This window comes from Pteronotus mesoamericanus, unplaced genomic scaffold (assembly GCF_021234165.1).
Source record: "Pteronotus mesoamericanus isolate MK-2021 breed Mesoamerican mustached bat unplaced genomic scaffold, CSHL_Meso_final contig_1064, whole genome shotgun sequence".
NCBI lineage: Eukaryota > Metazoa > Chordata > Mammalia > Chiroptera > Mormoopidae > Pteronotus > Pteronotus mesoamericanus.
The window spans coordinates 66,378-93,372 of record NW_026555008.1 but is presented as its reverse complement, the minus strand read 5'-3'; the positions used below and the strand labels follow the sequence as shown (position 1 = coordinate 93,372).

The window sequence follows — 26,995 nt, the reverse complement described above, 5'->3', positions numbered from 1 at the left end:
TTGAGGGTGTTGTGGGTTCCCATTTAGAGCTTGCAATTAGGAATTAGATGACTCTTGCAAGGTCATATGACACACGGAATATATCTGCTGCCCTGTGGCTTTCTTAGAGGTGCCGTCTGCATATTTGTTTGTCAAACTATAGATCAGCAGGTTCACAACAAGAACGGTCGTGGTGTGGAATGGAGATAAATTTGTGAACAACAGGAGAAGAATCCCCTGATGGGTGGCCACAGAAGACAGGTGAGAGGCCCATGTAGAGAAGGTTTCCTTCTCCCCGGGAGAAGGGTACTGTTAGCCTGAGGAAAGGGTGAAAGAGTAGGAGATGAAGATGTGATGAAACAGGCAATTTCCATTAGTGACCATAGGTGGGGTGAAACCACTCATTAATTGATGTGCCTGTGCTCGGTAGCTTAAACAGGGGAGGGGATGACGGGAAAAAATGACTAATAACATTTTTATCTCAGTACTTCAGAGTAAATGCAAAGGGTGTGTGAACCAAGGAGCTGTGGTTGTCTCCAATGTATGATGAGACACCAGCTTTCTAAAGTAAGTGTATTTGAAAATGATCATTATGCCCAAGTGGTATAGTTTGGGGTGGTATATTCTGTTCTTCTTGAATTGTTTATCTTCAAATTATCTTGGTACCTAAATATTGTATTTTGCCTATGTGTGTGTGTGTGTGTGTGTGTGTATGTATTGTAAAAATATCACTCTATCTAGTCTACATAGGTATACATATGTTTTTCTATATTCTCACAGTGCCTCATACAATTTCCATGAGTAATGACTCAGTAAATGTGTATTTTAAATTTTTCCTTTGTTAAGTTGGTGGATATTCAACAAAGTGTAGAAAAAAACAGCTATAGAAAGCTGATTATGCTAATGTAGTTCATACGTGTAGGATGATTTTTTAATTGTATTTTTTCATTACCATTTATCACCCTTATACCCTTGCCTCCTTCCACCATCCCTGTAAAGATGATCTTTGATAAAAAAAATTTGTTTTGGTTTGCAGGCCGGAGCTCAATCCACTGAACCAAACCAGCCAAGGCATTGTTAGATATATATATTTGTTTCTAGAATGCTCATTTTATTTCATTGATCTACTTGATTATTTCTATGCTGATGTCATGCTCTTTTAACAGCACTTTATAATGTATTTATATTTTTTAATATTTTATCATTGATTTTTACATTTAAATAATAAATAATAAAATCCATCTGCATTTTAAAGAAGAAGAAAGAAAGAAAGAAAGGAAGAAGAAAGAAAAAGAAAGAAGGAAAGAATTTCTGCCTTTTGTGACAACATGGATGGACCTGGAGAATATTATGCTAAGTGAAGTAAGCCAGTCATTGAAAGACAAATACCATATGATCTACCTAAAAGTGGAATGTATTCAAGAAAATAAACTAACGAACAAAATAAACCACAGGTGTGGAAACATGGAGTAGACTGAAAGTGACCAGAGGGGAAGAGGAAGGAGGATAATGGTGGAAAGAAGGGGAAGGGACTAGACAAAGAACATGTATGAATGACACATGGACACAGACAACAGTGTGAGAATTGACTGTGGGAGGTGGGGGTGGGGTGGGATGGGTGGAGGAGGGCAAAGGGGGAAAAACTGAGACAACTGTAATAAAATAAATATGATTAAAAAATAAAGAAATACTCTTGTGTAGGAAAAAAAAGAAAAGAAAAAAATTTGTTTTTGGATAACGTTTTAAAAAATACATGTATTCTACTATACTGTTGCTCATATTAGGGTTCAGGTGGCCACTGGAGCAGAGAGATAGGTGAACTAGCCAAATGTGAGAAATGTTCAGAGATGAATGCTCTTTACTTAGAGCATGATTGATGTGTAGGCCTTCACAGATCCGTTACCTTAGTGTCCACAACAACCATTTCCTTGCTCTCTGAAGAGTGATGAAATATGTATTGCCAAGCCTCACCCTGAAATTTGTTGTTTTAGTAACATCTAATAAAAGCTAAAATGTTATCTAACATTTCATTTTTCTATATATTTGTCTGCTTTGTCATTCTGTGTCACTGACACCATGCAGGTGCTTTGGGGAATAGACATGAAATGCTCAGTCCTTGGGCGAGGAATGCTCGCAGTCTCACATAGGAGATTGTGATACAATAACAGAATGATCTCAATACAATGCTTGAAGGAGAGAGTTGTCTGTGATTTAAAAATGGGACATTTAAGCAGAGCTGAAATGGGTGTTGTTTCACTCTTACGATGTTTGAGGTACATACACTAAGCACACTCCATTTTAACTTTTTAATTATTAATTAACTTTTAACTTTTATTATTTAAAATAATTATTTAAATAATTATTTAATTATTAATTAAATGTTAACTTTTTATTATTAATTTAAGTGCTAATCACTTCTAAGTGTTATGATAGCAAATTTATAAGATAGTACAAGCACATAGGGAGACACCAAGCTAAGTTAAACCACTTGAAATTTATACATGGAGGGAGATGGTAATGTGCCCATGTCTCTCTGGGATTTATACCCATGAATAGAGCAGAGCAGTACAAAAGATCCTCTTTGGAAAACTATAAAGTAAACCTTCCTTAGTTTTAAGGGATAAAGATTCATTATGACTATTCTCTACAATCAGTTTAGGCACAAAAGTAGATAACGAAACATTCAGAATTCTATTGGTGAGGCTACAGAAAATGGTGCCTGTCAACATCACTTAAAGAAAACTTTTTGGTCGAACACACTTTCATCCAGAGAATAATTTGGTGCCAATTGTTTTTTTCAGGGCGCCTTTCACATCCTGATTCCTTAAGCTGTAGATCAGTGGGTTTAACATGGGGACAACAACTGTGTAGAAAACAGAGGCCACTTTGTCTGTGTCCATGGAGTAACTTAAGTAGGGGCGGAAATACATGAACACGAGTGCCCCATAAAATATAGCCACAGCGGTTAAGTGGGAGGCACAGGTAGAAAAGGCTTTGCGTCTGCCCTCGGTCGATTTCATTCTCAGGATGGTAGTAATGATGTAGCTGTAGGAGAGGAGGACAATGATGATACTGGACCCCACCAGACAGCTACAGGAAATGGTCAATGCTATTTCACTGATGGTTGTGTCTGAGGTGGAGAGAGCTAGTAAGGGTGGGAGGTCACAGAAAAAATGATTGATGACATTGGAATTGCAGAATGATAATCGAATTGCGCAATAGGTAAAGATGGTGGTATCTATAAAACCTGTGGTGTAGGCAGCAGCCACGAGCTGGATGCACACTCTCCTGGACATGGTCACTGAATACAGAAGTGGATTACAAATGGCTACGTAGCGGTCATACGCCATGACAGACAGCATGACACATTCCACATCTGCAAAGGCACCAAAGAAAACCATCTGAACCACACATAGATTATATGGGATCTTCTTTTGCTCAGATAAGAAATCAGCCAGCATCTTGGGAGAGACAGCGGAGGAGTAGCAGACATCACAGAAAGACAGATTGCTCAGGAAGTAATACATGGGCGTGTGGAGTCGGGGGTCCACGTTGATCAGCAGGATCATCCCTAGATTGGCGATCAGCGTGATGCCATAAACCAGCAGGAAGAGCGCGAAGAGCCCCTGCTGCACATCCTGTCTGCCAGAGAGTCCTAAGAGTATGAAGTCCGCAAACACAGTGCAGTTCTCAACGGCCATCACTCAGGCCTGGAGATCCCTTGTTGTAGAGGAAGAACATCCAAGTGGAAGGAAAACCTCCTTACTCTCCTTGACCGTGAACTGCTGGTTCTTTCAATTTGCCAGTTATTAGAAAAAGAGATAAAGAATGCAGATCTTCTTTAAGGAAACTGACTCTCTGCAATATTTTTAATGTAATATGAATTGATAATATGATAATAACACAGCTTACATTTTGATCACACTATATAGATTATGTAGCACATATTGATCTAAATGAAGTAATTTTATATCCATACCAACCAATGTAGTATTTTTTCCAGCTCCTAGATTAAGAAGTTGGTGTCGTCATAGTCAAGCGTTATTTGGTCAAGATAAGCCCTATCTTATAACAAGGTTGTTTCTGTTCTTGATGTAGTATTAGTGTTGTTATAGTCTGTAATAAAGAAGAATAGTGAACTGAGAGATGCAGGTATCAAATATATTTCTTTGTTTTTCCCACATGGTCCAATATTGTAACAGAGTCATCTTCAACTTGGTTCTTGATATAACATGTCCCCACTTGCTAATTATCACCTCATCCTATCCAGACTCAGTAAACAAGGGACAAAGCTAGTCTGTGACCCATGACTCCCAGAGGAGGGAGGGTTCACTAGAGAAGGAGTTGGAGGGGTCTCCATGAATGATACGTTAGAGAGCGCAAACTGGAATACGCTAGTGTGAACCATGCTCCCACTTACAACTTTGCTCAGGGAAATTATGGAGAAATTTTAGTACTTGATAGCAGGCATCCTGGAAGCACAGGTGACCCAGAGACAAGTATGAATCAATGTATGAGACCTTCTGTTCTAATCTGCTAGAATCCACTCAATCTCTTCACCAGTTGATCAGATGTGCAAGATGCGAGGTAAATGTTTTCTTGTATCCACAGTGCCCAGCCTGAGAAATTAGTGTCTGAACTGTGCCCCATCCCAATCCCCTAGGAACTGTAACATTGCTTTATTGATTTTTTTGATCCCCTTGCTTTTGAGTATCTCTGAAATCTGCTTTCCTTAGGTTAAATGTGTTGGTCTTTGGAAGGCCAATTAAATTCTATGTTCTACTGTTATATTTCACACATCAAGTACATCATATATAATATAATATGTGACATTCTGTCTGTGAATATAGAAGAAAATGAATTGAACTTAGGATAGAAAGAGGAATACATTGGAATAATGATGTAGTCATCCACATACAGGTCTGCAGATGACCTGGTGATCTCATCTAATTATTTGTGCTTATGAAGACATTGTTAAAAAAGTAACTTCATTTCAAAATGAAAATATTTGTAAAATTTTTAAAAATACAGATAAGACATTAAAAACAAAAAGTTTCCAACCACCTTCATGAAAGATATTCACATTTTATTCTTCCTTGTCATTTGTGAATGTCTTTAAAATAACGAGAGTGGTAAAAGTAACTAAAAGTCTGTATAATATTTCACACCCCCCATTGGCTTCACAACATGCTTTCAGTCAAATAAAGATAAAAAACTAAAGAAATCTAAATAGAAACTAGAAAACCATGAGAAACACCAGTACCTGTCGCAGAGCACCAGCTTCTCCGTTGTCCGGAGCCTGTGTGCGGAGTGTTCAGCCGTGTCTCTCAGTGGCCTGCTAATTATGTTACCGGGGCTGTGCCTGGGCCTGGGTGCTGGTCTCTCAGGAATAGGTGACGGGTGTAACAGGATGTGTCATCATCTGTTACTCCCTACAGGCCGGGCAGTTGAGAAAGGAACATGGACCTTTTTAAAATGTTACTTCTGTCCCTGTCCCCCTTATTGCCTAATATTGTACGTACTTAGCAAGATAAAATGACCACATTGAGGGTTCTTTACTCCCAGCCCACCAAGCCTTATACAGGCATTTTGTTTTAATTTCATAATTTACAAAAAAACCCCACTCAGGTTACACACAAAGACACACATATTCAAATACTCATAAACAGTTTCAGAAAATGAGCTTTGTAAAAACAGAAAAAATAGACTATAATCATGGTGCTTAAGGAAAACTAAATTTTGTTGTCTATTATGGGATTTTTAATTTTTAAACTAAAATTACATCAGAAGAAATATAACTTATGTCTAAGTAATTATTATGAATAATCAATGCAACCATTTCCACATTAATATTTTCATTCTTTGCTAATTGCCTGTAGGTGTATACAGAATCTTCATGCCCTAAAATTTAGCCATGAGTAAAATTATACATGCATAATTTATCATAGATAGTTTTTCCTGTGAAATAAATGGTAAGAAATGGCCTTAAAAAACATGTACATTTGCATTTAAATAAAGTCAATTTTGGCTTTTTTGCCACAGTGAGATGTTTTATATTGTGCAAAAATCACCACGTATTATCATATATTGTATGATATATATATATCGTGAGTTGTTTCTAATAAAGTCATTGTATGAAACAAAGGTTGAAACCCAGAGGTAATAAGTAATCTGGAGTCTTCTATGCATTTTCATTAAATTCATAAAAGTTGCCCAAAAGTTGTTCTTTGAATGTTTGGTAAAATTCACCTGAGAAGCCATCAGGTCCAGGACTTTTTTGGGGGGGAGGTTTTCATTACTGTTTCAATCTTCCTAGTTGAAATCTGTCTCTTCAGAATCCCTGATCTTTCCCAATTCAGTTTTGGAAGATGGTATGTTTCTAGGAATTTATCTATTTGATCGTGATTGTCCAGATGGTTGCCATGGTGTTATTTGTAATATTTCCTCACAATCCTTTGTAGGTCCTCGGCATGGGGAAGAGGGAATCCTCATGCACTGTTGGTGGGAATGCGGATTGGTTCAGACAGGGTGGAAAGCAGTGTGGACATAACTCACAAAATTAAACATGGTACTGCTTCTTGACCCAACTATTCCAGTTTTGGGAGTTTATGCTTGGAAATGGCACCAAGGAAAACCAGGTTGACTGGTCCCTTGTTCCTGCAAACAGTAGTAGAAATGCTCTTATTTGAATAAGACTTCTTTGCTTTAAAAAAATACAGTAATCATCCAGCTCTCCGAACACCATTTGTTGAAGAGGCTATAATTGCTCCATTTTATGCTTCTGCCCCCTTTGTCAAATATTAGATGCCCGTAGAGACCTGGGCTTATTTCTGGGCTTTCTATTCTGTTCCACTGGTCTATGGGTCTGTTCTTGTGTCAGTACCAGATTGTTTTGAGTATAGTGGCTTTGTAGTAGAGTTTGATGTCCGGTATTGTGATCCCTCCTACTTTGTTTTTCTTTCTCAAAATTGCTGAGTCTATTCCAGGTCATTTATGGTTCGATATAAATGTTTGAAATGTCTGTTCTATTTCTGTGGAATATGTCATTGGTATCTTAATAGGGATTGTGTTGAATCTATAAATTGACGGGTACATGCAAAAAATTGAAATTGGATCATCAGCTGACACCATACACAAAAATAAACTCAAGATGGATGAAAGACTTAAATAGAAGTCACAACACCATAAAAGTCCTAGAGGAGAACATTGGCAGGAAACTCTCAGATATCCCATGCAGCAATTTTTTCACTGATATGTCTCCTAAAGCAAGGGACATAAAGGAAAGAGTAAACAAGTGGGAGTTCATCAAAATAAGAAGCTTCTGCACGGAGAAAGAAAACATCAGCAAAATGAAAAGGGAGCCAACCCTATGGGAAAATATATTCGCTAATGATACATCAGATAGAGGTGTGATCACCAAGATATATAAAGAACTCACTCGACTCCACTCCAAGAAACAAACGATCCAATCCAAAAATGGACAAAGGACCTGGGCAAACCCTTTTCCGAGGAGGAGATACAGAGGGCCCAGAGACATTTGAAAGGATGCTCAGGATCACTAGCCATCAGAGAAATGCAGATCAAAACCACCATGAGGTACCACCTCACACCAGTCAGAACAGCCATCATAAACAGATCCACAAACAACAGGTGCTGGCGAGGCTGTGGAGAAAAGGGAACGCTAGTCCACTGTTGGTGGGAATGCAGACTGGTGCAGCCACTATGGAAAGCAGTGTGGAATTTCCTCAGAAAGCTGAAAATGGAACTGCCTTTTGATCCAGCGATTTCCCTGCTGGCACTATATCCTAAGAATACCAAAATGCCAATACAAAAGAACCTATGCACCCCAATGTTCATAGCAGCCCAGTTTACAATAGTCAAGTGTTGGAAGCAACCTAAACCCATCCGTAGATGATTGGATCAAAAGTTATGGTACATATACACAATGGAATGCTAAGCAGCAGAAAGAAAAAAAGAACTACTAAACTTCATGACAGCATGGATGGAACTGGAGAGCATTATGCTAAGCGAAATAAGCCAGGGGGCGAAAGACAAATACCATATGATCTCACCTCTAAGTGGAACTTAACCAACAATACAAAGATGCAAGGAAAATTGCAAGGAAATTGTGAAGATGCAAGGAAAAGACCAGCAACACTGAAAGGAAAAGAAAGCAGCAGAGACAAGAGGGAAGGAGGCAGGGGGGGCAGGGAAAAGGAAGGGAAGAGGAAAGTCAAGGAACATATAGCAGGGACTCATGGACAAAACCAAAGGGGAAGAGCTGAGGGAGGGTAGGAGAGAGGGAGCAAGGGAAAGTCATGGGGGGTAGGCAGAGACAAATGTATTTGAAAAAATAAATTAAAATAAAATTTAAAAGTATAATAACATTGATAACAAATATTCACAGAAATAATCTATAAGAGTTGCTCTATTATTTTACAAGAATATACTGAACTTTATTTTAGACGAGGCAGCACCATAAATAAACATTTTACGATAATAAATGTCTGAAGTGTCACAGAATCTACTGGTGCAAAATTAGACTTGTTTTTTGGAAAACCTTTTTAATATGTAATGTAGTTGGGAACACTTAAGTGATATGTATACAGCTAGCATAATTAAAAAATAAATACTGTTATAACCAGGGCTAAAACCACAAATAGAACACTACCATCATCAACAAAGTCCTCTACTTGAGGTATCCTTTTTATTATAAAAATATTTATTCATTTTTAAAGAGAGAGCAAGAAAGGGAAATGAAGAGGGAGAGAATTATTGATGTGAGAGGGAGAGATCAATTGGTTGCCTCCTGCATGTGCCCCGACTAGGGACTGAACCTGCAACCCAAGCATGTGCCCTGACTGGGAATAGAACTGGCAGCGTTTCACTTTGTCATTAACACCTAAGTAACTGAGCCACACCGGTCAGGGCATGGAGCTATCCTCTTAAGTCAGTAGTCTCCTCACCCCAAGGAATAACTACATTGTTGGTTTTTGTCATGAGAAATTAGTTTTATGTTGTTTTGCGCCATGCACCAGCAGACACCTAAAGCATGTGCTGCTTTAGTCAATTACACAGTTGTGCAGATTGATACATTCAGTTGGAAAACATTGATTCCCTTTGTTGTATAGCATTCTTTTTACAACTATATTATTAATTCATGTACTTTAAAATGCAGAGTAGGATGCTGAGTTGTTTTCTCTTGTTATTATGATAATTTTAGTGTGAACACTCGTAGTACCTTTGGTAGGCATATATGCACATTTACGTTGTATTTAAAGCCAGGAGTTGAAAATGTACGTGCGCATGTGCAGAAAATTTAGATTTAGTAAATATCATCATACTGATCTCTACGAAGTCTGCCAATCCACCCTGCCGTAATACACTTTCCTGGTGTGAGTCCCTTGTGGAACATCTTCACCAATACTTAATAGTGTCTATCCTTTACTTTTGGCCATTTTTTATGAGTATTTGATGGTCCTGAAAACTAATAAATTTGAGTATTCGCTGTCATAAAGTATATGTCTGAGGGAAAACGTGGCATCGAAGGCCTGTTCAGGAGGTGGAGCTTGACGACAGTGGGATTACTGCACCCCCAAAGGTCTACCTCTGTGCCGTCATTGCCACTTGCTCTTCATGTCTGTTGTCCCGCAGATGGAATGTTTTCCATTGCTATGAATGTATTCCCCGCCGTTGGTCATTTTCTCAGTCATGCCAGAGAGAAATGGGTGTGTGCATTGACAGATTCATATTAATATAACCCAGGACGTGGTATCTTGTATAAACAATTTAGGTTTTTGAGTTCAAGCTCCTCATTTGACAGAGTGGAACCTGAGGTTCAAAGAGAACAAGTGGTTTGTCAAAGGTCACAGTTACGGTGAGTTGTGAGTGGACCCTGAGGCTCAACACTGCTGTCGGCGCCTCCGCAATTGAGAGCACGTTTCTACAGAAGATTTCAAGGTCAATTGAAATGCTGCCTCTTCATATGGAGACACACACTTATAGATACAATGAGAATTATTTCAGTTTTGATTTAACACATTTTACTAACCAGATTTTTACCATTGTGGAGCTATTTGCTTGGATGATGATACATAGACCCTGTCAACCAGGTGGTGCTTATGTTTGGAGATATCAGTGCCTGAACAGAAATCAAGAACTACAGTTAAGGATTTGATGTGAAACACTGATTCATTCCACAGAATTACTGAAGGAGATTATGCTCAGGAGCCAGAGATGGAACCTGGAACTATGGATGGTGGGATGACAGTGCAGTTGTCTTCTTAGGGAACGTACCCTACGGAAGTTGGGACCGGGAAGTTGAACGAAAGCAGAGAAAGTGCATCCACAAATAGTCCAGCCATTGTCAGTATAAGCAGAGCATTTTGCGCCACATTGATGTAACCTGGCAGCCAAGGAGAGTGGACTGGAATGCACATCAATGATTCAGGTTGCAAATCATTCCCTTGACTAGTCAGTTGGGAAGGCCAATCCACTGAGTGAGAATGTGTGCAGTGTGGCCGTTGCATTCAAAATGACTAAAGGAGTGGAACAATGGATCTGCACCACATTTGCATTAAGCCTGAACATTCCCCTGTGGAAAACGCTGGGATGATTCAGAAGTCCGCAGCTATGGGCAACGGGTGATTGGCAGCTTCATTACAACAACATGCCCCCTCATGAATCAGGTCTCGTGAAGATCTTTTGGGCTAAGCAGCCAATCACCCAGGTGACGCACACCCCCTAGAGCCCAGAGGATGCCCCTTGACATCTGGCTTTTCCCAAAACTAAAATAACCTTTCAAAGGGAAGAGATTACAGACCATTGATGAGATTCACGAATTTTTAATGGGGCAACTGATGGTGACTGGCAGACTGCTGAGTTCTCGACGTGCGTCCTTTGAAGGGGACTGAGGCATCATTGTCCTATGTGAAAATACCTTGCATCTTCTTCAATAAATGTCTCCGTTTATCCTATTCCATGGCTGTATACCTTCTGGACAGATCTAGTACACCTTGGGTGAGTTTGACTAGAGGGAGAGGGGACGGAGTAGCGAGGAAAGCCTTCTAATAGTGAAAATGTATGTTGTGTTATAGTCTAGATGGCAGTTCCATTTACTGCAATGCAAGGTAGCTTTCCTAAAAGAGGTTTGTCTTAGAAGATCAGTGGTGAGGTAGGGCTCTGACCAAAGTGGGGTTCCAATAGAGAAGAATGGAATGGCTTCCTGAGAGTGATGAGAACCAAGTGTTTTTTTCTAAGTACTGTGCAGAAGATGTCCAGAGAGCATGAGTTTATCATAATGGATGAACATTCGTTCCTTTGTAGCTAAATGGGTGATTTTAACCCCAGTCCTTGGGACAGGGCCAAACAGTAGAACGTGAAATGAGATTCTGTGGGATTAACGATCTGAACTCACTTCTTGGCAGTGTGGGGTCTGGAACTTAGATTAGCAGAGTGGGCCCCGGGATTTGCCCTGGACGTGGGCATGGTGTGGCCACACAGGTAGCCATGAACAACCTCTACTCCACTTTAAGTGTGAAGGCAGCGTTAAGAAAGACAAATTTTGAGGTGAATGTCAGAAAACCCCAAAGCACCCGAGGCTGGGACTCACAAGGGACTCTGCCAGTGGGTTGAGCAGGGTGTAATGGATCTTGGAGACTTCACCTCCTGACATTAGGTCGGGGAGGATACCGTCTATTATTCCAGCACCAGGGCTTCAGCTCGTAATTGGGAGTTAGCTGTCTCTGTAAGATCTTACAAATGCTCTTGAGTAATCATCAATGCCTGAATTTATATATATTTCTCCTTCTAATATCTATATTAGGCCTGTCATCAAGAGATGAGGAAAGTGATGCTTAAAAAGATTAAGTACTCTAGCTTACACCAAAGCTAACAAGGAAGGAAATTTACCTTTTTATTAAATTTATTGGGGACAAGGAAAGGATTTACAATCTGGTGTGTCTTACTTCAAAGTCCAATTCTTATCTAAACCTGTGTCCCATCTTTGTCATTTCCCTAAAATGAAAATAAGAGCCAAACAGAAACAAATATTCTGCTTTCTTCCTTATGTGTAAAAGCTATTAATTCAGTATTTTTAAAGTAAAAGTTAAAGAAAGAAGTATGGTTTTTTTTTCCTTAAATGTACATGTGAATCATGAGCATCCAAGCTAAATATATACAGCATAAAGAGGTCATTTTTTAAAGATATGAATATATGTATTATGTTTTTTATTAAAATAAGTGAGAGTTGAAGTGTTTTGGAGAATGATTGAGAAGTCCTCGTGTGTTAATTATTTCATGGACAACAACTACATTATTTGGTACTATAAAATGAAAGAATTAAGAGTACTAGAATATCTTTGTCTTGAAACTCCATTAGTAACTGAAGGCAAGTAACCTGCTGAAAATCGCATGTTTAAATGTATTGTTTCATTCTTATCATGCTTGGAAGTATATACCTTCCAAACTTTCATACGTTAAAGGGATAGATAAAATTAGGGATGAGGACCTGAATGAAAAACCTTCTATTACCCAAGACTCTGTCCTTCTGGAGCCAGAAAAGAGTGTGTCCTCATTCCTTTCTTGACAACAACATAAAATAAAATAAGCACTCTATAGAATCTGAAATTGTGTTATGTTTTTCACAGCTTGATTAACTGTTAATTTTTGTGAGGGGAAGGACATAAGCAGTTAAGTAATTAAGTTACTGGAATAACCTTAACATACTCAGAGATGATCGCTAATAAAGTCGTGTGTAGAGTTTATTCCAGTTCAATGCACAGATATACAGACAGCAAATGTAAATCATTACAAATGGAACACTATGATTTATCCCTATTTTTCCATTGAGCACATATAGTTGTTTTTAACTATGCCTTTACAGTTTATGGTATCCATTGGGCAATACATTCCTTAAAATTTTATTTTTATCCAGTGTGGAGCTATGCATACTCTTCCTCATGAAGTTTTCTTTTCCACTGACCTTCAAGAGGTCCTGGCGTCATTAATTCCAACTTCCATTCATGCAATTTCTGTACATTTGTCAAGTGGGTCATGCTTGTTCTCCACAGTGAGGGCAAGAAGGGAGATCCATAGGTTCACGTGAATGCTGCAAGGTGCCACATAAATATCCACCTTCTGATCCTTTGGGTATCTGTTCATAAATTTGGGGCAGAGTGGTGACAAATAGAGGACCCAGGAAGATTTTTGTATCATGTGATCCCTGCTCCCTGAAACTTTTCAGCCAAGGACAAAGGACAAGGAACACCTGTGAATTTTGTCCAAGACAAACATAATGAAATAGAAGAATATAAATAAAGGGAACTCTGTATTTTTAAGAAAAGTTAAAAGGTTCTTTATTGCATCAGTTTGGCAGAGGACATTCATTTATTCAACAACTGTTTTTGAATGATATCTTGGAACAGAGTATTGACAATAACAAGGAAGACATATTTGTGAAGAAGACAAGAAAGGGGTGTGCAGTTATGAACTTTCAGTTAGGGCCAGAGTTTGGATTCTTAGTTACTTATTTACTACTTATACTTCTAAATGTTATGATGAAGTATTTACAGGGTGATAGAAATACACAGGAATAAGATAAAGAAGCCTATGTCAACCCATAAAACCCCTGGAACGAGCAAGTTTATGACACCCATTGTTTAAAGAAATGGAACCTTGGGTGGCTGAGTTGAACTGACATGGCTGGAGGGGTTGCTCTGCCCTTATGTCTCCCTGGGACTTACCCGTGAATCGAGAAAAGAGGGATGAAAAATCCTCGTTGAAAAACAATTAAGCGAACCTACTACTAGTCCTGTTTAGCTTATGGAGGCGACTAAGATAAATAATGAGTACTCCCTATGTTTCCTTTAGACACGATGATAAGAAGTGGAAAATATGTACAAAGGGCACTGGTGGGCCAATAGAAATGAGTGTCAAATACCTGCACTTTAGCTCTCAGGATCTTCAAATGAATACCTCGTGTGAAAACATGGCTTCAATCAGAGCACAATTTAGCGCCAACTGCTTTTTTCAGGGCATCTTTCACATCCTTATTCCTTAAGCTCTAGATCAGTGGGTTTAACATGGGGATAACAACTGTGTAGAAAACAGAGGCCACTTTGTCTGTGTCCATGGAGTAACTCGAGCTGGGTCGGAAATACATGAACAAGAGTGTCCCATAAAATATAGCCACAGCGGTTAGGTGGGAGGCACAGGTAGAGAAGGCTTTGCGTCTGCTCTCGGCCGATTTCATTCTCAGGATGATAGTTATGATGCAGCTGTAGGAGAGGAGGCCAGTAACGATGCTGGTCCCCAGAACACAGCTACTGTAAGTGAACATCGCTATCTCATTGATGGTGGTGTCAGAGGTGGAGAGGGCTAGTAACGGTGGGAGGTCACAGAAAAAGTGATTGATGATATTGGAATTACAGAATGACAATTGAATTGTGCAATAGGTAAAGACTGCAGAATACAACAAACTTTGGACGTACACAATGGTCACTAGCTGGGCACAGACCTTCCTGGACATCGTTTTTGTATTACAACAGTGGATTACAAATAGCTACGTAGCAGTCATATGCCATGACAGACAGCATGACACATTCCACATCTGCAAAGGCACCAAAAGCAAACATCTGAACGGCACATAAGTGATATGCAATCCTCTTTTGCTCAGATAAGAAATCAGCCAGCATCTTGGGAGAGACCGTGGAGGAGGAGCAGACATCACAGAAAGACAGATTGCTCAGGAAGTAATACATGGGCGTGTGGAGTCGGGGGTCCACGTTGATCAGCAGGATCATCCCTAGATTGGCGATCAGCGTGATGCCATAAACCAGCAGGAAGAGCGCAAAGAGCCCCTGCTGCACATCCTGTCTGCCAGAGAGTCCTAAGAGTATGAAGTCCTCAAACACAGTGCAGTTCTCAAGAGCCATCACTCAGGCCTGGAGATCTCTGCTTGTGGAGGAAGAAAATGCAAGTGGAGAGAAAGTCATCTTACTGTCTTAGCAGTTAAACTGCTGGTTCTTTCCTTTTGTACATAATTAGAAAAAGAAGGAAACAATGGTAGGACTCCATGGAGAAACCTGACTATTTGAAAATACCTGCTATATAATATAAAACAATAAATGATAATAATATCTCTTATATTTACATAGCATTATACTGAGTCAAGGTACACTTTTACATCAAATCATGCTAGTTCTGTAGGAACTGATGTGGCATTTAAGATAAGTTTTGTTACTCCTTTATAGTAGATTAAGAAATTGATGATTTACAGTTGTGGCAATAGTTCTTAGATTAGTTGGTTCAGTCACCCATATCTTCTGATAGGATCGTTGTGGTTTTCCAATATTGTGGAGACTGTGTTATATCTGTAATTTAGAAACATAGCTAGGTGATAGGTATGAATAATGAATATATTCTCTTATTTTCCCTTTATTTTTACAGTTGTGGAGTTGGCAGAGACATGGTGGGTATCTGGACTCCCCTACATCCCTATTAACCCCTCAGGTGCTTTCCAGCCTCAGTAAACAAGGGTAGAGAGAGTCTGTGACCCAGGGCCCACTGGCGCAGGAGGTGGTGGCTGCCGGAGAGGAGGCTGGCAGGGTCCTGAGGGCGACACGTTAGGCTGGAATGGCCTGGGCTCCCCATGCTCCCTCTGGCAGCTGTTGTTGTTCAGCAGAGCTTCTGAGCAATGTTTGGGACCTGACTCTGGGCGTGCTGGTAGCTAGGGTGACAGAAAGAGAGGGTGATGTATTTCCGTGTGAGTCACTGTCCTCTAATCAACTGGCATCCACGTGATGTATCACCAACAGAACAGATGTGTCAGACACACGATAAAAGTCCTCATCTGTCTACAGACCAGTTACTTCAGAGGGAAACTATGTTGAAATCTGCCCCTGTTTCTTTAAAAATTAAAATATTGTTTATTGTTTTCTTTGATCTCTATTTCTTTGAATAACTCAGAAATAGGCCCTTCTTTGCTTTAAAAGAATTGGTCTTTGGAGGGCCAATTGAGTTCTATGTCCCACTGTTATAATTTACCCAATCAATAACTTATATATGTCATATATGACCCCTTCTCTTCTGTGAGAATATGATGACAGTGGAGTGGAAGGTAGAAGAACAGGAAAAGAAAATCTGAGGAATGACCTAGTGAAGTGATCCTTGTGCAGTTCTCTGAACCTTTGGCATGAACTGATTTCACTGTCTGTCCCTGTAGACACAGCTAAAAAAAAACAAAAAAAGAAAAAGAAAATGCTTTTCTTAAACCAAAAGGAAAACATCTCTTTAAAAAATCTAGAAAGTACAGGAAAGAGAATAAAAATAACAAATCTTACTACCTCCACAATCCATTATTGCAGTTCATTGCATTTTCTGCCTTTATGTATATGTCTTTAAATTTAGATGGATAAAAGTAATTAAAATAAAAGTTTCTATAGTATTTCATACTTCTTAAAGAGATATCGCATACTTTCAGTCCAATAAAGGCAAATATTAGCGAAATCTAAGGCAGAAAGGAAAGCAGCAGGCCCCGGTACCTGTCCCAGAGCGCTGGCGCCTGCATCCCATCCAGTCTGCGGAGGCTCCGCGCTGTCTCCGGACTCAGCTGGGTTATAGCGCCAACTTCGTGTCTGGTCACTGGGCGCTGCACACGCTGTGGCAGGAAAAAGTGACAGATGTAATGATATGTTTTGTCACGTGTTATTGTCTACAGACAGGGTGAATGGGAAAGAAATACAGACTTAAAAGCATGTTAGGTGTTTTAAAGGCCACCGAAGTGATTTTCCACGAGGTAAACACAAGAAAGTGCTGTACCTGTGGGACCGAAGAGCTTTAGGACCTTTGTCTTGTCTCTCTGGTGTATTTGTGGAGGAGTCAGAGACCCTGGACCCCTTCCCCTGACACCGCCCCCATCCTCGTTTGACCCTCCGGTGCCCCCTGCCTCCAGGGGTGCAGGTTACCTCAGGCTCCACTCCCTTCCAGCAGGAACCAAGAGTTATCGTCATAAACATGGAAGCCCCTGTAGTCCACCTCCCACTCCCCATTAAATCCAGAGTTGGATCGCAAAACATTGTTGAAATTAAATAACTTACATCATTCCCAGAGGTTTTATGTTCTATTGGAATGGCTTTCTTTAACTCTGGGTTAGAAGGAAGGTATACAATAGAATTTAAGACTTCAGAGCAAACTGGAGAAAAAATATTCTTTATCTTCATGGGTTTCCTGGTATCACAGGTGCCCTCAAACACAAGATTGCACTGAAAGTTGTGTACGTATAATCTCCTTCACCAGACAGGGGTGGTTTGACCCTGAGGCATGGCTCTTTACCACATGGGCCGATGCATGACGCTTCACATAGCTCCCAAGGAAAACCAGGCTTAGTAAGGCTTCCTGTTGCAGGAAACAAGGAAAGTAGTGACTGAAGGTTGCTGAAAACATCTCTGATATATGAGCAAGCTAGTACTTTCTGGTAACAAAGCTCAATCCTTCAATGAAATACTTTAGGCAGGTTGAATGCTGTGTTAATTTCACAGTCATATTTTGAAAACTTGTGTTTATATGAAACAGCTAGAGACTGAAAAATCAGTAATGAAATCCTGCAGCTGCATACAGTCTGATAGTAAATAGTCTTTAATTTCCCAAAATTTTTTGAGATGTGCATTTGTATATTTTTAAAAGGTACATTTTTGATCATTTAAATGTCCCTTCTTGGAAACCCCGAACAAAAAATCAGCAAACAAGCCTTTCAGAGACTGTCTGTGGACCCTAACACAATTGCTGTCAATACGGTAAATAGTTGTGTGTTTTCATAAAGCCAACAGGATGAAAATCATTCTGTTTTTATTCTATCATGTCTGTATCCTTTCATTCAATATTATGCATATGATTTCTGCAAGCACTTCTATGTGATGATAGTGTATTTAATCTCTTTGCTGTGTAGTATTCCAATGAATAGTCATACTATATATTTTTGTCAAATCCCAAATAATGCTATATTGATCATGTTTATACATGCTTTGTGTGTACGTATTGTCTCTTTTCTGTTGATTATGTCTCTGAAGGGGGATTTTAAGGAGGCTGTAAGAGAAAGCTACCGCACAGATTTCCAAAGTTGAACGTCCATTGTGAGTTCTGTCAGTGTGTGAGACCTGTGGTTATTCCTCATTCAAACAGGTACTTGATGTTAATACTGAGAATCTTTTTCACTGTAGCTGATCTTTAGGTGAGTCATGGTGCAGCATGTACATACAGAAAATGCTTAAGGGGTAAGTACACCATTTGTGTTAAAAAATATCGCAGTAATCAGTCACCAGACTAAGGAACAGGGTATTATCAGAATCAGTGAAGCCTTCTGCTTTCTTGCTGTTTGTACTTTGGTTCACTCATTCGACTCAGATCTGTTTGGGGTGACTGACAAGCATATGAAATCTGACTTTAAATACATTTCAGTTGTTTCCTGGGCAAGTGATGTGTTAGCTGGATGCTATCTATATGCATTTACGGTTAACACCCATCTTTGCTCTCACTTCAGTCTAGTTCAGTTGTACTCCTGCCCTGTTGGTGTTCAAGATAGTCCCTAGCTCATAGGTAAAATTTCCAAGGCCATGGGTTAAAATGGAAATATTATTATTACAAGAAGCTTGTCCTCTTGCTTTTCTACCCTCTTGTGTCTCAGAATCCCAGAAGCAATACCTCCCTAGATAACAGAGCAGCGTCATTGTGCTCATGGGGTTTCCCTAGCAATCTGAAATGTTTTCCCTCTAAGGCATTGTATCAGGGCACCTAGATATTGGATGACGTCTGGCCTGGGTAACTGTGGCCAACATTTAAGACTGTCCTTGCAATCTTATGATTGCTTCCTGTGTGAACCTTCAAAGTCCTGTCCTTGTCTCTGTTCACTAAGCAAGCCACTTGAGCAAAGTGAGGCAGAGGCATGTGAAGTTGTGAAGTCTCTTGAGAAATGTTGTTTGGTTTAATTATCTCCTAAAGAATTCATCTGTTTGTCTTTAACACTCCTTTTATTTAGCATCCACAACCACTTTGTGTTCTTGCATAGACGATACAAAAAATAAATTCATGGCACATACTAGGTCATTCGTGGGTTTTTTTTTTCTTTATATGTACAAACATTCAATACAAATTAACTTTTTTGATATCTTTCTTTCAGGAGCGAGGCTGGTTCTTGGGTAAAGAAACAAAATGCACAGCCTGAACCTCGGAGTGTTTAAAAGCCCACTTTGATGGTAATGATTTAGGAGACAGAGTTGTAGGTTCAACAATGTTCTATGGCAAAGGCGGTGTATGAACCAAGCTGAGAGCTCGCTGGGGGGAGGGAGAGCCCCTGGAGGCAGGAAATGGATTGGGAATTGCAGCGCAGGGATTGACTCGTGCGACAAGTCCCCTGTTCTTTTTATACCTTAGTCACACTGGTCTTCATTAAGCTTTGAAATCCCAGAGAAAACATGGTTTTGTCCAACTTGAGGCCCCTCTACTAGCTGATCCATCTGTCTAGAGTGCTTCTCTAACTGCCGGAAGCTCTCAGGTAATTCCCACTTATTGTTTAGATCTCAGTTAATTGTTTATACCAGGGAGAACAATTTATCTTCCTTCCTTATACTTGATCAATGTGCTTTGGATATATAGTGTCCAGTCTTTTCACATTATGGCATAATCATAGTTTATTATAAATAGTTTGAATGATCACATATAAAAATTTGTCCCTTACACTAGATGATGAGCTTCTTCAGTATAAAAGCTGCTCGAGCTGCTGTGAAATTAAAAGCACATAGAAGTGCAACAGACACTTTGTAAACTCAATAACTTTTTGAAAATAAGTTAATGCACAAATAAAAAATTGGCACAATAAAAACATGGTAACTGAAAGTCCACAGCATCTCCCGAAATAAGGAGTACTTCATATACATTCAAGACTTTAAAGAAGCCATGGAGTATTTAGGAAATGACACATTTTAGAATAGGTGAACCAGAGTAGAAGTAGTTATTGGATCATACCAAATTAATCAAAACCAGTTAAATTTTTAAGGATATTGTGTATGTAAATTATACGTATTCATATACATGGAATGCATATACATATATAACTTTTCAATGTAACCAGTTTTTGATTCTAAATTTTTCCATGGCCCCTTTTATCCTTGGTCTGTAGGCTGTAAGTCCGAGGGTTTAACATACATGGGGATCACAAAGGTGTAAACAGTGCGCTCATTTTGTCTTGATCTATGGGATAGGAAGAACTTGGCCTGAACTACAGGAAGAGTAGAGTCTCCTGGGAAATTGCCAACACAGAATTTAAGGGGGAGGTGCAGATGGATTAAGGTTTGAACTTCCCCTCAGTGCAGTTGATCTTCATCACTGATAGGATGACATAACAATTACACACAAAAAGTCCTGATAGACTCATCAGTTCAGTGAAGCCCCAAACTGAACATCAGCAACTCATTGACCTGAGAATATGAGCCAAATTAAGAGAAGGTGAGGTGGGCCATCAGAGAAGAATTGGTTAACTTTGTTTGAGCCACAGAAACAAAAAGCAGGATATTAATATTGTATTATTGAAGCATCCCTAATTCCCTTCATGTGTTCCCCAGCCATGAGCAGGGAGCACACTCTGCTGGACATGGGGAACGTATAGAGGAAGGGGTTGCTAATGGCCTTGTGCCCATGAAAAGCCATCAACGCCAGCTATGGACACTGAGACTCTGCCTAGGAGCAGAAGATCAAGAATTGCAGTGAGTAGTCACAGAAGGAAATTGACTTCTTGGCAATGAGACCTGCCTGTGTCCTGGGTCCACTTGCTGTGGTGAGCAGAGGTCACTGAAAGAGCGGTGACTGAGAAATGAATACATCGGCAGGTGCACCCAGAACGAGGGCAACAGAGGAAGAAGTATTACTAGCATCTCAGAAACTTTACCCACATCTATCACAAATTCATATCCAATATGATAGATGATTTTGTACATTTCTGAGGTATACAGTAGTCAAACCGTATAATTTTTTACACATCTACGTCTGACTCGTTCACTCAATATTATGTCTGTAAAATTTCTCTATGCTATTGCATTTGCAAGAAGGTTGTTCATCTTCATTGCTGTGTAGTTTCCTAATGTACAGATTCATTATGAAGTAATTTACTGAATTGAGACCATGTGTCAACAAACTATAGTGCGTCATGTTCGTGAAGCTTGGACACACCATTTATTTAAATATTGCTGATGACTGCTTTTATGAAATAAAGGAAACTCTCAGTGGTTATGAAAACATTTTGATGACCCACCAATCTTAAAAAGGTACATTAATTAACACTTTAAGGAAAAGTTTGTTAACTCCTGACCCAAAGTGTTCAAGCTTAATGAAGACCAGTGTGACTATAAAATTGAGTTGTTTTCAGTTTACACTATTGTAAATAATTCAATGGTGAATAATTCGTACATTCTTTTGGGTGAAGGTATTCATTAATTTCTCCTGGGTATAATTCTAAGAGCATTACTGGGGTCACTCTATATATATGGTTATCTTTTCTGAAGTGCTTTCAATGTTTTAGGCAGTCTTCTCTGCATTCTGCCAGTTAATCATGTAGCAATCGATGACGCAGGTAATATATTCTCCCCAGTTCCCAGCTAAGTTAACTGAGGCTTAGAACAACTAAGTGAGTTGTTGAATGTGCCACTCAATAGCTGGGTACAGACGTGGCGTATGAGTCAAGGGAATCTGGCTTCTTCCCTCCTAATCAGTACATGATCACACACAGAAACACACACATGCTTTTCTGAGGTATTTACTTTATCCTTAAAGACAACCAGCTGCAACCCAGTGTAGCATTAACTTCAAGCAGCAATATTAAACCTTGTAAATGTTTTCTTATATGTTGGGGTTATAAACTGCAATTTACTGTGTGAAAAATGAATGTTTAGTGAAATTCTTGTGAGAGAATATGTATGTGTGTTTGAGGGTGTTGTGGGTTCCCATGTAGAGCTTGCAATTAGGAATTAGATGACTCTTGCAAGGTCATATCTCACATGGAATATATCTGCATCCCTGTGGCTTTCTTAGAGGTGTCATCTGCATATTTGTTTGTCAAACTATAGATCAGCAGGTTCATCCCGAGGCTGATCTTGGTGTAGAATGGAGATAAATTAGCAAATAATGGGAGAAGAATCCCCTGATGGGTGGCCACAGAAGTCAGGTGTGAGGCCCATGTAGAGAAGGTTTCCTCCTCCCACAGGAAAAGTGTACTGTAAGACTGAGAAAAAGGTGAAAGAGTAGGAGGTGAAGATGTTATAAAACAGGGAATTTCCATCAGCTGCCCTTTGTGAGGAGAAGCCACTCATTAATTGATGTGCCTGTGCTCGCTAGCTTAAACAGGGGAGGGGATCACAGGAAAAAATGACTGATAATATTTTTATCCCAGTACTTCAGAGTAAAGGCAAAGGGTGTGTGAACCAAGGAACTGTGGTTGCCTCCAATGTATGACAAGACACCAGCTTTCTAAAGTAACAGTACTTGAAAATGAGCAGTATGCCCAAGTGGCTTAGTTGGGGGTGGTATATTCTGGTCTTCTTGTATTTTTTAATTTTGAATTATCTTGGTACGTAAATATTGTATTTTGCCTATGTATGTATATATGTATTTTAAACCTTTCTTTCTTTCTTTCTTTCTTTCTTTCTTTCTTTCTTTCTTTCTTTCTTTCTTTCTTTTTCTTTTCTTTTTTTTACAGAATGGCAACCTCATTGAATTAAATGAATACTCTGAGAACTAGAAATTATTTAATGTTTTTAAAATAATGGTATTATTAGTTATTCAATAATAGTGCAAACATCAGGTACAATTAACTTAAGCTATGAAAATAGATTTTAGCATTGCTTAACATCCAACCGCTAAACAATGACTGACATTAATGTTAAAAATGTGTTATAATATGGTTTCCATTCATTTCACTGATTCATGAAAACCACTTTAACACACGACAATTAGACTACTCATGTAAATACTACTTGTTTGTTTGTTTTGTCCATTTAACATAAATTTTTGTTAATAATTCTTTTCAAATTAAACTACATGCGTTGAGCATCAGCTTTTTAAAAAAGTTAATTAGTATAATGCTATGAACATAATGTGAAGGGAGATAAAGTAAATACATTATACACTTTATACATTAAAGAGATAGTGGCTATTAGAGAAGGTCAATGTCCTATACCATCAAGTGCCATTCATACAGTTTCTGTATAGTTGTCAAGAGCATGTATCTGTTCCCCAGAGTGAGGGCAAGAGAGGAAATTCACAGTCGGATGTGAGGAATATGATGTGCTGAATAAATCTAGTGCTGCTGATCCTGCCGATTGCTGGGGGAGAAATGGCCCTTGTCCCTAGTATTTACTCAGCCTATGTCAAAGAATAAGTACAGGTGGATTTTTGTAGGATGGACATATTAGAATAAAATAAAACAAAGAAAGTTCTTTTCATTTTCATTCACAAAACCTGCCTTTTTCATCTGTCTTGCAGGGGACACACCTATATTCATTCATAAATATTTGTGAATGGCATCATGAAAATGAGCAAAGTAAATAGCAAAGTAGAATTAATGATGAAGAAGATGAAAAAGAGTCTTGCATATGGGACCTTGAGCTAAGGCAAGAGAATTTTAACAATATTATTAATTTAAATGCTAATGACTTCCAAGTGTTATGATAGCAAATTTATAAAATGGTACAAGCACATAGGGAGACAACAAAAGCTAACAAAGCACTGGGAATTAATATAAGGAGGGAGCTGGTACTGTGCCCATATCTCTCTGGGATTTACACCAATGAATAGAGCAGAGCAGTACACAAAGATCTTCTTTGCATAACTATTGAATAAGCCTATCTAGTTTGAAGAGATAAAGATTCATTATGACTATTCTCTACAATTAATTTAGGCACAAACGTAGATAATGAACCATTCAGAATTGTATTGGAGAGGCTTCAGAATCCTGTGCATTTCAACGTCACTAAAATAACTTTGGGATTGAACATGCTTTCATTCAGAGAATACATTGGTGCCAACTGCTTTTTTCAGGGCGCCTTTCACATCCTTATTCCTTAAGCTGTAGATCAGTGGGTTTAACATGGGGATGACAACTGTGTAGAAAACAGAGGCCACTTTGTCTGTGTCCATGGAATAACTCGAGCTGGGCCGGAAATACATGAACAGGAGTGTCCCATAAAATATAGCCACAGCGGTTAGGTGGAAGGCACAGGTAGAAAAGGCTTTGCGTCTGCCCTCGGTCGATTTCATTCTCAGGATGGTAGTAATGATGTAGCTGTAGGAGAGGAAGACAGTGATGACGCTGGACCCCACCAGACAGCTACAGGATATGGTCATCGCTATTTCACTGATGGTTGTGTCTGAGGTGGAGAGGGCTAGTAAGGGTGGGAGGTCACAGAAAAAATGATCGATGACATTGGAATTGCAGAATGATAATCGAATTGTGCAATAGGTAAAGATGGTGGTATCTATAAAACCTGTTGTGTAGGCAGCAGCCACAAGCTGGATGCATGCTCTCCTGGACATGGTCACTGAATACAGAAGTGGATTACAAATGGCTACGTAGCGGTCATACGCCATGACAGACAGCATGACACATTCCACATCTGCAAAGGCACTAAAAGCAAATAACTGAACGGCACATAGATTATATGGGATCTTCTTTTGCTCAGATAAGAAATCAGCCAGCATCTTGGGAGAGACAGCGGAGGAGTAGCAGACATCACAGAAAGACAGATTGCTCAGGAAGTAATACATGGGCGTGTGGAGTCGGGGGTCCACGTTGATCAGCAGGATCATCCCTAGATTGGCGATCACTGTGATGCCATAAACCAGCAGGAAGAGCGCGAAGAGCCCCTGCTGCACATCCTGTCTGCCAGAGAGTCCTAAGAGAATGAAGTCCGCAAACACAGTGCAGTTCTCAACGGCCATCACTCAGGCCTGGAGATCCCTTGTTGTAGAGGAAGAACATCCAAGTGGAAGGAAAACCTCCTTACTCTCCTTGCCCATTAACTGCTGGTCCTTTCTATTTGTCAGTAATTAGAAAAAGAGATAAACAATTCACACCCTCGTTAAGTAAACTGGCTCTCTGCAATATATTTAATATAATTTGAATTGATAATATGATAATAACATATCTTACATTTTGATCACCAAATATAGATTATGTAGCACACATTGATCTAAATGAACTAATTTTATTTCCATAACTACCAATGCTGTATTTTTCCAGCTCCTAGATTAAGAAGTTGGTGTCGTCAGAGTCAAACAAGTAGTTCTTAAAATTATTTGGTCCTGATAAGCCCCATCTTATAACAAGGTTGTTTCTCTTCTCAATGTAGCATAGTGTTATGATAGTCTGTAATAAAGAAGAATAGTCAACTGAGAGATGCAGGTATCTAATATATGTCTTTGTTTTTCCCTCATGATCCAATATTGTAATGGAGTCAGATCTTCAGCTTGGTTCTTGATATAACATGTCCCCACTTGCTAATTATCTCCTCGTCCTATCCAGACTCAGTAAACAAGGGACAAAGCTAGTCTGTGACCCTTGACTCCCAGAGGAGGGAGGGTTCACTAGAGAAGGAGTTGGAGAGGTCTCCATGAATGATACGTTAGAGAGCGCAAACTGGAATACGCTAGTGTGAACCATGCTCCCACTTACAACTTTGCTCAGGGAAATTATGAAGAAATTTTAGTACTTGATAGCAGGCATCCTGGAAGCACAGGTGACCCAGAGAGAAGTATGAATCAATGTATGAGACCTTTTCTTGTAATCTGCTAGAATCCACTCAATCTCTTCACCAGTTGATCAGATATGCAAGATGCGAGGTAAATGTTTTCTTGTATCCACAGTGCCCAGTCTGAGAAATTAGTGTCTGAACTGTGCCCCATCCCAATCCCCTAGAAACTGTAACATTGCTTTATTGATTTTTTTGATCCCCTTGCTTTTGAGTATCTCTGAAATCTGTTTTCCTTAGGTTAAATGTGTTGGTCCTTGGAAGGCCAATTAAATTCTATGTTCTACTTTATATTTCACACATCAAGTGCATCATATATAATATAATATGTGGGATTCTGGTTCTGAAAATATAAGGAAGTGAGTTGAATGTAGGACAGACAGAGAAATACATTGGAATAATGATGTAGTCATCCACATACAGGTCTGCAGAACACCTGGTCTGAGCTCATGCAATTATTTGTGCTTGTAGAGACATTTTTTATAAAAAACAACTTCATTCCAAAATAAAAATATTTGTAAAATATGTACAAATACAGGTAAGATTAAAAACAAAAAATTTCCAACCACCTTCATGAAAGATATTCACATTTTATTCTTCCTTGCCATTTGTGAATGTCTTTAAAATAACGAGAGTGGTAAAAGTAACTAAAAGTTTGTATAATATTTCACACTCCCCATTGGCTTCACAACATGCTTTCAGTCCAATAAAGATAAAAAACTAAAGAAATATAAAATAGAAACTGGAAAAGCATGAGAAACAGCTGTACCTGTCGCAGAGCACCGACTCCTCCGTTGCCCGGAGCCTGTGTGCAGAGGGTTCAGCCCTGTCTCTCAGTGGCCTGCTTATGTTACCGGGGCTGTGCCTGGGCCTGGGTGCTGGTCTCTCAGGACTAGGTGACGTGTGTAACAAGATGTGTCATCATCTGTTACTCCCTACAGGCCGGGCAGTTGAGAAAGGAACATGGACCTTTTTAAAATGTTACTTCTGTCCCTGTCCCCGTTATTGCCTAATATTGTATTTACTTAGCAAGAGTAAAATGACCACACTGAGGGTCTTTACTCCCAGCCCACCGAGGCTTATACAGGCATTTTGTTTTAATTTCATAATTTACAAAAAAAACCCCACTCAGGTTACACACAAAGACACACATATTCAAACACTCATAAACAGTTTCAGAAAATGAGCTTTGTAAAAACAGAAAAAATAGACTATAATCATGGTGCTTA

The 26,995-nt window shown here is 39.3% G+C and overlaps 3 protein-coding genes across 3 annotated transcripts; all 3 read right to left on the bottom strand.

The window, feature by feature from the left end:
* Positions 1 to 2,741: 2,741 nt before the first annotated feature.
* On the bottom strand, positions 2,742 to 3,680 carry LOC129071622 (olfactory receptor 1052-like). Its single transcript, XM_054574919.1, has one exon. The coding sequence runs from the start codon at positions 3,678 to 3,680 to the stop codon at positions 2,742 to 2,744; it is 939 nt and encodes a 312-aa protein (XP_054430894.1).
* A 10,361-nt stretch (positions 3,681 to 14,041) lies between these two features.
* Positions 14,042 to 14,912, bottom strand: LOC129071611 (olfactory receptor 1020-like). The gene is given in 2 exon segments (XM_054574916.1): positions 14,042 to 14,518; positions 14,520 to 14,912. Coding segments are annotated over 2 exon segments (870 nt in total).
* Positions 14,913 to 24,018: 9,106 nt separating this feature from the next.
* Positions 24,019 to 24,957, bottom strand: LOC129071597 (olfactory receptor 1044-like). Its single transcript, XM_054574914.1, has one exon. The coding sequence runs from the start codon at positions 24,955 to 24,957 to the stop codon at positions 24,019 to 24,021; it is 939 nt and encodes a 312-aa protein (XP_054430889.1).
* Positions 24,958 to 26,995: the final 2,038 nt, after the last annotated feature.